The sequence below is a fragment of the Phalacrocorax carbo genome, chromosome 3, assembly GCF_963921805.1.
Source record: "Phalacrocorax carbo chromosome 3, bPhaCar2.1, whole genome shotgun sequence".
Lineage (NCBI taxonomy): Eukaryota > Metazoa > Chordata > Aves > Suliformes > Phalacrocoracidae > Phalacrocorax > Phalacrocorax carbo.
This window is the reverse complement of record NC_087515.1, coordinates 26,580,924-26,592,992: the sequence shown is the minus strand read 5'-3', so window position 1 is coordinate 26,592,992 and position 12,069 is coordinate 26,580,924. Positions and strand designations below refer to the sequence as shown.

Below are 12,069 nucleotides of genomic sequence, written 5' to 3'. Positions count from 1 at the left end.
ACTACAAGGCACTTTAAATGATTCCCCAAAATTGGTGATTGTAAAGCTACATATAGGAGATATTCTGTAAGGTCTTACATTACTTTTAGAAAGAAATAAGAGTATGTCATCTGCTCTTAAATAATGTAGTTGATAATTTATGGTTCTTTGTATGGGAGTCATATTGGAAGACATTGCCTCCTAGCCCCTTAGGAACCCTCTAACCCTCTTTCTAAAATCCCATCAGCATTTGTGGCAAAGGCTTAAAGGAAGGGGAGGGGGAAGGAAGAAGGGGAGGAGTAAGGGATGGGGGCGGGGGAGGAAGCAGGAGAGGAAGGCAAGAAGGCCATGTATGTGGCTCAGTGGCTAAAGTCTGAATAATTTTCAATGGAATGGGCATTTTTTTACATGTATAGTTCATGTCAGGACCTGATCCTGTTATCCTTGCATTGTGGGAAAAGATTAAAATACTTTAGAGAGTGCTTTAACTAATCAAATAAATATAAATATATACATACATATATTTATATACGCATATGATCACTACAGGATAAACCTATATTTTGATAAATAAATTTCCACAAGCTTCCTTTAAAACTTCTAAAAGTTGGGAATATATGACTAAATTTGCACATTGCATCTTGTTATAAATACAGCATTTACTATGTTCAGCTTGGATCTCCTTTTAAATATCACAGATAGGTTGTTAGAAAACAACTGAGGGTGTTAGCGCACCCTCAGTAAGTTTGCAGGCAACACCGAGGTGGACGGGAGTGTTGATCTGCTTAAGGGAAGGGAGGCTGTACAGAGGGATCTGGACAGGCTGGATCGATGGGTCGAGTCCGCCAATTATATGAGGTTGAACAAGGCCAAGTGCTGGGTCCTGAAAACGTGTGACAACAACGCCATGCAACGCTACAGGCTTGGGGAAGAGTGTCTGGAAGGCTGCCTGGTGGAAAAGGACCTGGGTCTGTTGGTCGATAGCTGGCTGAACATGAGCCAGCAGTGTGCCCAGGTGGCCAAGAAGGCCAACAGCATCCTGGCTTGTATCAGGAATAGCGTGGCCAGCAGGAGCAGGGAAGTGATCGTGCCCCTGTACTTGATGCTGGTGAGGCCGCACCTCAAATACTGTGTTCAGTTTTGGGCCCCTCAGTACAAGAAAGACACGGAGATGCTGGAGTGCATCTAGAGAAGGGCAACGAAGCTGGTGAAGGGTCTGGAGCACAAGTCTTATGAGGAGCGGCTGAGGGAACTGGGGTTGTTTAACCTGGAGGAGAGGAGGCTGAGGGGAGGCCTTATCGCTCTCTACAACTACCCAAAAGGAGGTTGTAGCGAGGTGGGTGTTGGTCTCTTCTCCCAAGTAACGAGTGATAGGACAAAAGGAGAGGGGCCCAAGTTGTGTCAGGGGAGGTTTAGACTGGATATTAGGAACCATTGCTTCACTGAAATGGTTTTCAGGGATTGGGACAGGCTGCCCAGGGAAGTGGTGGAGTCATTGTTCCTGGAGGTATTTAAAAGATGTGTAGACGTGGTGCTCAGGGACATGGTTCAGTGGTGAACTGGCAGTATTAGGTTAATGGTTGGACTCAATGATCTTTAAGGTCTTTTCCAACCTACATGATTCTATGATTCTATGAAGTAGAATATGTGGCTTGTCAGGAAAGCTGTGAATCTGAACTGGATGAGCAACAGATGTGATAAGAATCAGGGGAGGTTTATAAACAAAATTATATTCTTCTGTCCTTTGTCCCTTCATCCATGGAAGCTGGAGGTTCCAACAGCCTCAGTGACAACACCGTTCACCTCTATGTTGTGGTTTTGAACATGCATTTACGTAATTACCAAATTTGCCATATAGCCTACTCCCCTCTAATCCGGATTACACCTTGTGTAGGCCTGTTATGTGTATTTCTCCCCTTTAAAATTATTCTTAGGTGCTTTCACATCTTCTCACTGTTTGCAGCCCATATTCCCTTGGTATTGTTATTTTTTGGTGATATGTAGATACTGTACATATTGCTGTTAGAGGGTTTTCCTTAGGGTCAGAACTGATAGAATAGAAGCAGGGAAGTCATCTGCTGCTGTTCTGCCTTGCTGGGAAAGGTTACTGCTTTTCATCTGTGGGCTTTTCCTGAGTGGAAAAGAGTGGAAGAATTGCTATCTTCTGAGCATTTGGTAGCCAGAAGGACATCAGGGGAGCAGGGACTTTGTTTTTTTCACCGTAGCATGCTCACATTTGCACAGTGATCAAGAAGGGATGTGCAAATTTTCTCTCATTTATCTTCTTTCTTCTCCCCCACTTTTCTTCAAAAAGATCATATAACCGATAGCACATTTTCCCATTCTCCTGTTTCTTTCTTTCCAATTTCCCATTTCCAACTCTTATTTCATAAAAAGAATTAAAAAAAAAAAGTCCTAAAAATTTTCACTGAGCAACCGCTTAATCAGGAAAGCTTGCATTGTTCAGTGACTTTGTTTTGTTCATTCTCAGCATATCTTTTGGGCTGCCCAGTGGCCACGTCATTTATAATCACTCTCTGTGTCAGTATTTTAAAAATGTGTAGGAGGCTGAAAAATATCATGGTTGAGAAGACTGAAATATGAGAAAGACCAGCAGAAGGAGCTTTCCCTTAATTTTTCTTACTTCAGCATTTTACTGGAGTATTCTCATAGTCAGAAGTTCTAATGTAGCTCTTTTTTTTGCAAAAAGATAGAAACTGTTTCCCACTTTTGACTTCATTGGCTCAAACTTGGTGATTTTCAGTGTACTAGGTGTAAGTAGTGCTTTTTGAAATTACGGAACTTGGATTTGTTTCAGGTGGAAACCTCAGAATTGCAAAGATTTGCGTATCTTAAATTGTCATTTCCTTAGTAGATCTCTGGGACCATTCCTTTATCTCCCTCCTCCTTTCTTCTGATACTAAATGACAGAAGTTACTGTTTATTTCTAAGGGCTGAGGAAGTTTATAAGCTGTTGCTGATGTTGGATGTGTGTGTAGGCTGACCAGGGTTTGGACAGAATAGATGTTACTATGCCTTCTTGATATATATGGAGCACAGCTTCTTGCCACCAATTAGAAAAAGTTAAGGGGGATTAAAATGCTAATGTTGAGGCTAAAGGTGGCAAATAGGATTAAAGGCTACTTGGCTTCTTCATAAAGATGGTGCATTGTGGGTAGTTAAGCTTTGAGATAAGGGACCATCTAGACATCAAAGGCTAATGCTATCCAAATGTGGATATTGCATTTCTGGGCTCCATTTTTGGTTGAATTTAAGGACAATAGACATTATTTTGTGAAAATTTTTCATTTCATAGAACGTGGGAAATGAGACACCTAGTCCTTTTTGAAAGTTGCTTCAGAAATGTCATCTACGTACCAGGTGTAGAAAAAAGACATTTGGAAGATGATATGCTGAATTTATTTGTCATATGCACATTTTCTTTTGTCTTATTTTCTAACCAACAGTAAAATGGTTGATGGAACATGGCCCAGAGGTGTGCCACTTCACAGCAGAACCCTCCTCTATTTATGTCACATACATGTCACATATGTAGATAATGTAATATAAGCAATATTGACCATTTAGTTGAGGGCAAGATATGGAAAGGCTTGTGAAACGACATGTGTATCAGGTACTCTGTTTTGAGCCTTCACTGTTCTAGTTGCCTCAATAAAGAATCATATATTTTCAGAGCATATCCTTTATTTTCTGGCTGTATAGTTTGAGGTCTGCTCTTTTAAAATCCATTCACATAAAAAAGTGACCGTATCTCGTTTCACCATTGAAAATTTTCCTTAGGTGGTCCCTTTTCAAAAACTTTAGTTTACTTGAGTATAGTTCATAGAAAAAATCAAGTCTTGATCTGGACTGTATCTACCAAGGCTACATGAAATTTATATGGGAAATATTAGGTATAGTAAAAACTGATTTATAAAGTTATTCAGTGAACTAATCCAGTACTTGTTCCTGCAAATCCTTGTGCTTGTGAGAGATGACTTGTATTTGTAGTCAGTGAAGCTGATGTAGGTAAAAGTATATTTGCTTAAGATTTGACCTCTAGATTGTACCTTAAGTGTAAAGTGCTTGTAGCACTTTAGATTCAAAACCTCTTTTCATCTTTAATGTCTGGAATATTACTAACAGATTATATGGCCTTATGCAGGAAGAGGAGAGGAGGAAGAAAAAGGGAAGAGCTTTCTTCAGTTTAAGCTTAATTAGCATTGTTAGATTTCTTTTGAAAAGTGAAACATAATTTTACAATAGTCAATATAGATTTTGTCTTCAGTGAAACCAAGATTTAATCTAGCTACCTAGACTTAGTAATTATGAAGAAACTGCATCTTTTCTTGGTAACCATGTGTTGCTCACGGAGCCTTGTAAATCACAAAAACTTGCTATACTCTTCAATATTTAATGGATGGTAAACATCAGGAAAACCTGGCAAGTCTTGAGAAGTATGTAAACTTTGGGCCAACTTTAAACTTCTTCTCAGTATGCTTTGGAAACATATACTGGTGAAATAGAGAGGCTAAGTTATTTATTCCTGGCCAAAAAGAATTATTGCCTAATTTAGAAAAATGCCTTCACATCTCAAAGTCAGACTACTAGACCTTTTGTTCTGAGATGTCCTTTTTTATTTCTTTTCATTCTGTAATTTTCTCCATCAGAGTTGTATAAGGCAAAGGCAGAAGTAAAATCAAGAGATAATGGATCACAGATGATTGTTCTCTGACAATACTGGGAGGACTAACAAAAGCTCACAGCGTTGACCAGCAAGCTGCTCCTCGGAGTGTAGATGCTGCATAGTGCTGTGGTTTTGGGAATACTTCAAAGTAACGGTCCAGTTAATTAATACTGAGTTACAGTGGGGATCCCATAGAGGTACATATGACACCCACATTAGTATCAAATGATCTCATTATGATTCATGCTGTTAGCATAAATATGGAAGGAAATAATAATGATATGTCCATTACTTTAATGAGTTAGTGCTACTGGTATAGGTACTTAAAGTACTTCCGTGTATTTTTTTTTCCTCCTCTGTAAAACACATCCTTAATGCCAGTGTTCACATTTTCCCTCTGAGATAAATATAACACACACACACATATATACATATATATATATATAAAATTTGTTTATTCAATGAAGGGCAAATATCGACCATTAGTACCTTTACTTTACAAGCAACTAGACATGGAACCACAAGGGAATTTTGCTTTAGGAAGCCTGTCAAATGTGGTAGGATTGATAGTGTGAGATCTACCAGGACTTCCTCCCACACACACGTCTGCTGTCTGACTTGAGTTTAGCCTCTCACTTTTGTGGAAGAGAAAAGAATCAAGGAGTCAGTGAATCACTTCACCATACTCAGCTCTGCATTGCTTTAGTGTATAAATCTTCTGAAGTATAACTCTTCAAAGCTCAGCTGAAACAGTTGTGTATACACTTTTATTTACAAAATATTTCCTCCGTTCAGTAGAGAGGAAAATCTTTTCTCAATTTCAAACAGAATCTTCCTCAATGTAGTTTCAAACAATTGAGTTTTAAGGGAAGGAAAGGTGAACTGAGCTATATTCTTACAATGTGAAGATGTTTTCTATAATGGGAAGATTAGAAGGCATCCTCTGAACTGAACTCACTTCTAATGAATCCTATAGCTTTGCATTTATTGCCATTAAGATTTCACACTTCAACAGCTTTTTAAAAAAGGAGAATATTTAGAAGTGAGAAAGATGGAGGAATAGCCCTGAAAAAAAAGCTTAACTTCCAAAGTCTAAGCAAATCTGTAAAATTCAGTCTTTAGTTCATTAAATTAAAAACACTGTGTATGCATATTCTGTACAGGATTCATGCTGTCCTATCATGCACCTTTGGAAGAAGAGAAATTTAGATTTCCTTATGAATGAGATAAACAATCACCTGCAGTTTTCAAGTTAGTATTAGCCAATTACACCAGGAGGAGTATTCTGTCCTCTACCTAAAAGTCTTGCTAATGTTTGTTTTGAGTTCGCAAATATGTTTTCCTTCTTTAGATTGAATAGGTAAGGCATGGTTTACTTCAGGACTTTTTCTACTGCACACTGAGAAGGAAACAGCAATCCATACTATTTTGTGGTTTTGTTTAGAAAAGTGAGTAAAACTGTTTTCCAAAAAATACCCAAACCCGAATTAATGAATTATCTAGTTTGTTGGCAAAACGCAGGAAATCTGAAATAATTATCAACAAGAATAAGTATCAATAAGGTGTTTTGTGTGACAAAACTGTAACTGATTTATTATAGTTCTAGCACTGGCCTGAGCTGTCCTTCCATTTCAATTACATTGTAGATCACTGCTTTTTTCCTAAGTCTAAAGCTGTTAAGATGTGATGTAAGGTGATTTTGTGTGCCTTTCCACTTCTTGTTTCAATAGCCTTATGCAGAGTAGGCTGTGAAACAGAGTTGCCTGAGTTTTCCTGATTCTAAGTTGGTGTTAGCTGCTATTTAGAAACAAGTTTGTTCAGGAGTAATCTTTGGAACAGCGTAATTGTTTTCAAAAGATGCAATCCACTTGTGAGGTTTTCAACAGTTCAGGATGGGAGTGTGTTTCCTCTAAGTGTTGCATACACTGTCCTGCTAAATGCTTACCTGCTTAACTGTAAGCTGTTTGATATACTGCTACTACCACCCTAATGTCTGTAGAATTAGTTTTCTTCTAAACTCTGCAGCTCTTTAGATATTGAGTGCTATCACATTGCTTTATAGGTATTATTACCAGCTATGGATTGTATATGGATGGTGTTCTGATGCAAAATTCATCACAGCTAAGTTGTTATGCTTATGGACTTGCTCCTTGGAGTCTGCATTCCTTCAGAGTCCAGGCATGTACTGCAAAAGGTTGTGCTTTGGGTCCGTTGGTGAGTACCTTAATTTGCATTCTGGGAGTGTAATAAATGTCAGATGGCAGTGAATATCAGAGTAAATGGTGATGATTCACTCTGGTCAGTACTAACCCATCTGGCAAAATGTGACATTTAAAAAAAAAAATCCTGTTTAAGAGCTGCTAAAGATTTGATAGGTCATTGTTAGGCACCGTTCCAAAGTAGAACACAGGTACAGTGAAGAAAGGAAAAATTTGAGGCTGAAACACACATTATTGAAATTAAATAGAGCTAATATGTTTGAAAGGTGCAGATGTGCTTTAGCCAGGTTTATAAGGATGTATATAATGAAAGCATCATTACTGTTCCAGTAATAAGCAACTTTCTAGATGCCTGACTGAAAGGAATGAAGTTAATTTGAGAACTGCAGAAGCCAGGAATGGCAACAGGAGCAAGGAAAATATGGTGATTCATAAATATCTTTTGAATGCAAGAATGTGATCAAAATATTACAGTGGACATGTTTTAACAGTCTTGTACAACACCCCATTTTTTTCAGGATTTGAGAATAGAGGAATATTAAATTTGACATTTGAAAAACAAGCCTTCTGAGGCTTTTTTATTTTGTTAAAGGTTTTTAGATATATAGCTGAACTGATAAATCCAGTATAATTTCATAGTACTGTAGCTGATGAATAACTGGAATAATATTTACTATGCTTGGTTTTGTTTTCAAGCATAACTAAGAAACCTGTGGTAATTCTGAGATTTAATTTTTTGTTTAATTCAGCTTTATGTGTGCACTTTTAATTTTGCTAAGAAGAAGAGGAAGAAAGGAAAAAAAAAGGGAAGATTTTGGAGTTTTTTGTGTTGTTCTGTTTATTTTTCCATCAGAATTTATAATGTTGTTATATTGTGCTCTGGAAAGAACTTTCAGGTTTTATTTTTATGATATAATTCGTTAGTCTAATTTCTAAAATTCCTTCCAAGATTGCTTTCTTTCAAATGCTGGTAACATCATCTGTCTGTGGAAGATGACTAGACTTTATAACCATTAAACATTTTATAGCATGCTCTACTTTGAAGGATATTTACCGTTAAAAGCTTGAATGGCTTTTTGCCAGTTTTTCTTGTACATTTTTTACAACTTCACACATACCCCAAAACCAAACCTTGCTTTAAGGTATTCAATGCGCATAACCTAATCCATTGTGTTAGTAGTGATGTTAAAGTCAAGTTGTTACCAGACTTTGCATACAGGTGAAATATATGTGTTTTCAGTACGTTTATCCTATCAAATAGGTATCAAAAGGACAGAATAGAATAGCAGTAGTTAGGGTTTTAAAAATTATTTTTAGTAACCTTTTTTCACTTCACTGAATTCCAGACTTGTAACTTGACTTTTGAAACAATTCAAAGTAGGGATCGCTGTAGCTAGTACTCATCTGCATCCCATGATCAGTACACAAACTGTTTTCCAAAGCCAGGGATCGATCTCTAACCACAGGAACTGAAGACTAAGTCTACAGACTACATCTTTATTTAGGCTCATCTAAGTGCTGCCAGGAAGTTAAAGTACAGCATCTTAATTTGATTTTTTAAAAGATTTTTGTATCAATTACAGAATAAATCCAACACTTAAAAAACCCAACAAAACCCCAAAACCAAAATCTGCCAAACCCCCCCAAAAAACACAAAATATTTTGCCACTAAATAGCATAGGAAACATCTCCCAGGTATTTTTGTTGCTGATCTTGTGCTTAATGTTCCCTAATCAATTAATGAATGCTATGTGACTATCCTAAATATGGAATTTCTCCAGTTTATGTTTCTGAAGGTGTCTGTGAAGATCTGAGTCAGTTATGAGTGCATTAGAAGTTACTGTGTTTCAGTTTAGGTTAGATAGCTTTTGTTTAACTTTGTTCAGTGACTGATTTGTTGTCATGTGAGAAGCTAACTGGTAACATGTAAATTAAGAAATGCTAAATTTTAATATCTTCCTAGTAAAGCCAAGATATTGCTTTTGTGTCTGTTCTAATTGGGTTTTGTTGCTTAAAAAGGAATAAAAATATGCATTTTCAAGAAATAGTGTAACCTCTAATAGATTGTTTAGAGGAATTCAGGAGAACAGATATTCTGCTGGTTTTGAAATGTGTTAGCTCTTGTAAATATCTTGTAAACACTGGGTATTTGTCCTCTCAACCACTGCTATTAAACTTAAATTTCAGGGGTTTAGCTTATGTGTATACTAGTACTTTTTTTTTTTAACGTAGATGGATGAAAATGTTTTCCCAATATTATTATTTTTCCTATCCTAAGACTTAGTGTTACTTACATGATAGCAGAGTATTTTTTTATTAAGTTAATAATAAACACATCTGAAAATATCACAGAATTGTGTACAAAGTAATGTTTAGAAAAAGAACGACGAAACGGGTTTTCCATGCCATATGTTTATATACAGACTGCATTTTTAACACAAAATATTATTCTGAAACTATACTGCAGAGGTGTAGCTGTAGAGGATACTACATACACTGATTCTAAGCAGTGTTTCAATATTTTTTTAATCCTGAAAAGAATAGCTGGTCATAAAAAAAATGCTAGAGACAATACAGCCGTTGCAGCTGTTTAAGGTCCAGTACCAATTGCTACAAATTCATATGTTTTAAGAATATTTTAATCCCTTCAGTAGAAAGAATAGTTGGTATTCATTTCTCCTTGTTTCTGATGTGGTGAGATGGGAGTACCTGCATTTAGCAGCACAACTTTACAGGAAATTATTTGAGTCTAGAAAGCACAGTTTAGTCAAATTCTTCCATAAGGATGTTTTTGACTGAAATATCCAAATAATCAATGTGGCACTGATCCAATAAATCCCTGAAGCATTTGTTTATCTTTAAGCATGTACTTTATCCTGTTGACTTTGCTGCAATTGCTCACCTATTTTAAATATAATAGAGTGTATGAATGTAGAAGCACATGTAGAGATATTGATGCACATCAAAGATACAGCCTGGCACTTGTAAACAATAAGCTTTCCGAATTTTACATTCTAAAAAGTAAAACATTCATGTTTCAAGGACAGAGAAAGTATGTTTGGTTATTTTGATGACAGAGCAGGTGTGGCAGATTAAAAATAGCATTTATTAGCACTCCCATGAACTTGCAGCTGAGAGGCACTTAGAAAGGTGTGAAACCATCTTATACCCTAGAAAACACCAAATAAATAATGTATGAGAAACAAACTTATTTACCATAAATAACCTAATAGAAAATTATTTTGTCCCATAGCACTGAATGTTTACTACAAGTTGTGAAGTTTAGATGCTACATTTCTATAATATTGCATGAGTATTTCTTTATATAAAAATTATTTAATATTCATTACATTTTCCAGCTCTTTTATCATATTTTGTTTCTTCTTAAAGATCTAATTTTTATTGCAACTTAAATTTGTTAGGTGAAATTCGAAGTTAATTCAGGGGACGACCAATAATCTGCAAAGGATATTTTTTTCTCTGTCAAATATCTATAGTAATTTACTACAGCGTTTAAATGCCTGTTCCTTACAGTTGTCTTTTAAAATGCAGAAACAAAAAACTTTGTCATCTTCTGTTGCTGCTTCCTTCCCTAATGCTAAACTGAGATCATTCATCCACACGAGGTGCAATGGTGTTTTCAAGAAATGAATCTTTCATTCTTTTCCAGTATTTACTTCCTGTTCCTTACAGAGGTATTAGTATAAAGTATGTTAGTTGCTGGCCAGCTTCAAACAAATGTAGATGAAAGGAAAGTGAAATGCTTAAAATTAGGACGTGTAGAGCATTAGTTACATTTTTTTCTAAAGAAATAGCTTTTCTTAAAATTTTGCATTTCTCACTCCTCCTCTGTTTGTAAACTATGGCAACAAACCCGATTGCATGGCTGAACTTACAGGTAGAAGCTCGGACCATGGAAGCATCCCCCGAGGGAAGAGTTGATACATTTGCTACTGTTGATGGGTCCAGAGAAGTTAAATTCAAATGGCTTGCTCCAAATAAACCTAATGGAAAATTGACCTACACAGTCCTTGTCACTGGTCTCTTCTATGCTGATCAAGGTATTTTTTTTTCCCTTTATAAGTCTAATGATAGCATTGATGTTCCATTTCAGTTTTTTAAAAACGTCTTTTAATACTTAATTTTTCTGCTGCTTTTGCCACTCCATTGATTATTTTAGAATTATCACTTTTATTCTTTAAGAACTGTTGCTTTGATTTATGGTACTTTACATTTGTACAAACACATAAATTGGTAAATAAAGATAAGCCCTCTGCACTCATTTAGTCTCTAGATATACACATGGAGTCTTATCTCACAACCTTCACTCAGATAAGGAAGCTATACTCACAAAATTTCGTTTGGTTTGCTTCTGTAAGTGGGAGCCGTTCATGAGAGCTGTTCGTAATATGGTTGATTGTGAATATATTTGAAATTTATCTCAGCAGCGGTAAAGAAGTAAGACTTGCAAACAGCCACCTGCCTAAAAAAGTATGCAATGAAATCAGATGCTTATTCCTAAAAAGAAGAAAGGAAAAGAAAATCAACTATTTTTAGATAACAAAATCACCATATGATACAGAAGCCTGAAAAGTAACAATTATCTGTTCAACCTTATTGTATCATGGGCTGCTGCTTTGTTTCCACTGCTTTATGTTGTGGGTTTTTTTCTCTTGTGCCTTTTAAACCTAAACATAGCAATGTTGTCCTCAGTGAAAATGTTGCTAAATCAGAGCGGTAGAGTTAGACAGTGATGTTACATTCTTTAGTGCCTTATATAGTCTTTTACGCAAGGGTAAATGGACCTTTTTTCCAAATGGATTACACAAAATGCATATTTTTCAGTTGAAAGTAAAATGCCGTGTCCTCTAATTATTACAAAAATGTAAAATACTTGGGCAGTGAATAAAAATGAACGTTCACAAAATGCGTGTGAGCATTTAATATGTCAATTTGAGCTATTAAGAATGCTCTAAGGTATAATAAATAATAAAATATTGTACACAAATAATGTTTTCAAATTATACCTAACAATGTTGTCATTAATTTTTAGTGCACTTTAAATAGCATGATTGACATCAGGCAACTATAACAATGTTTTCCTATAATACAAAATTGTGGCTGAAAATAATGTTTGGATGACATTTAATCCTTCTTCTATGTACTGTACGCAGATTTAATCAG

At 35.9% G+C, this 12,069-nt stretch overlaps 1 protein-coding gene across 1 annotated transcript in view; it reads left to right on the top strand.

Annotated features, from left to right (window-relative positions):
• The window catches only part of USH2A (usherin), a 391,083-nt gene that overhangs the window by 203,170 nt on the left and 175,844 nt on the right, over window positions 1–12,069 (top strand). The window contains exons 35-36 of the mRNA XM_064446238.1: window positions 6,729–6,880; window positions 10,784–10,946. Of these exons, the coding sequence (XP_064302308.1) occupies window positions 6,729–6,880; window positions 10,784–10,946 (315 nt within the window). The remainder of the gene's footprint in view (window positions 1–6,728; window positions 6,881–10,783; window positions 10,947–12,069) is intronic.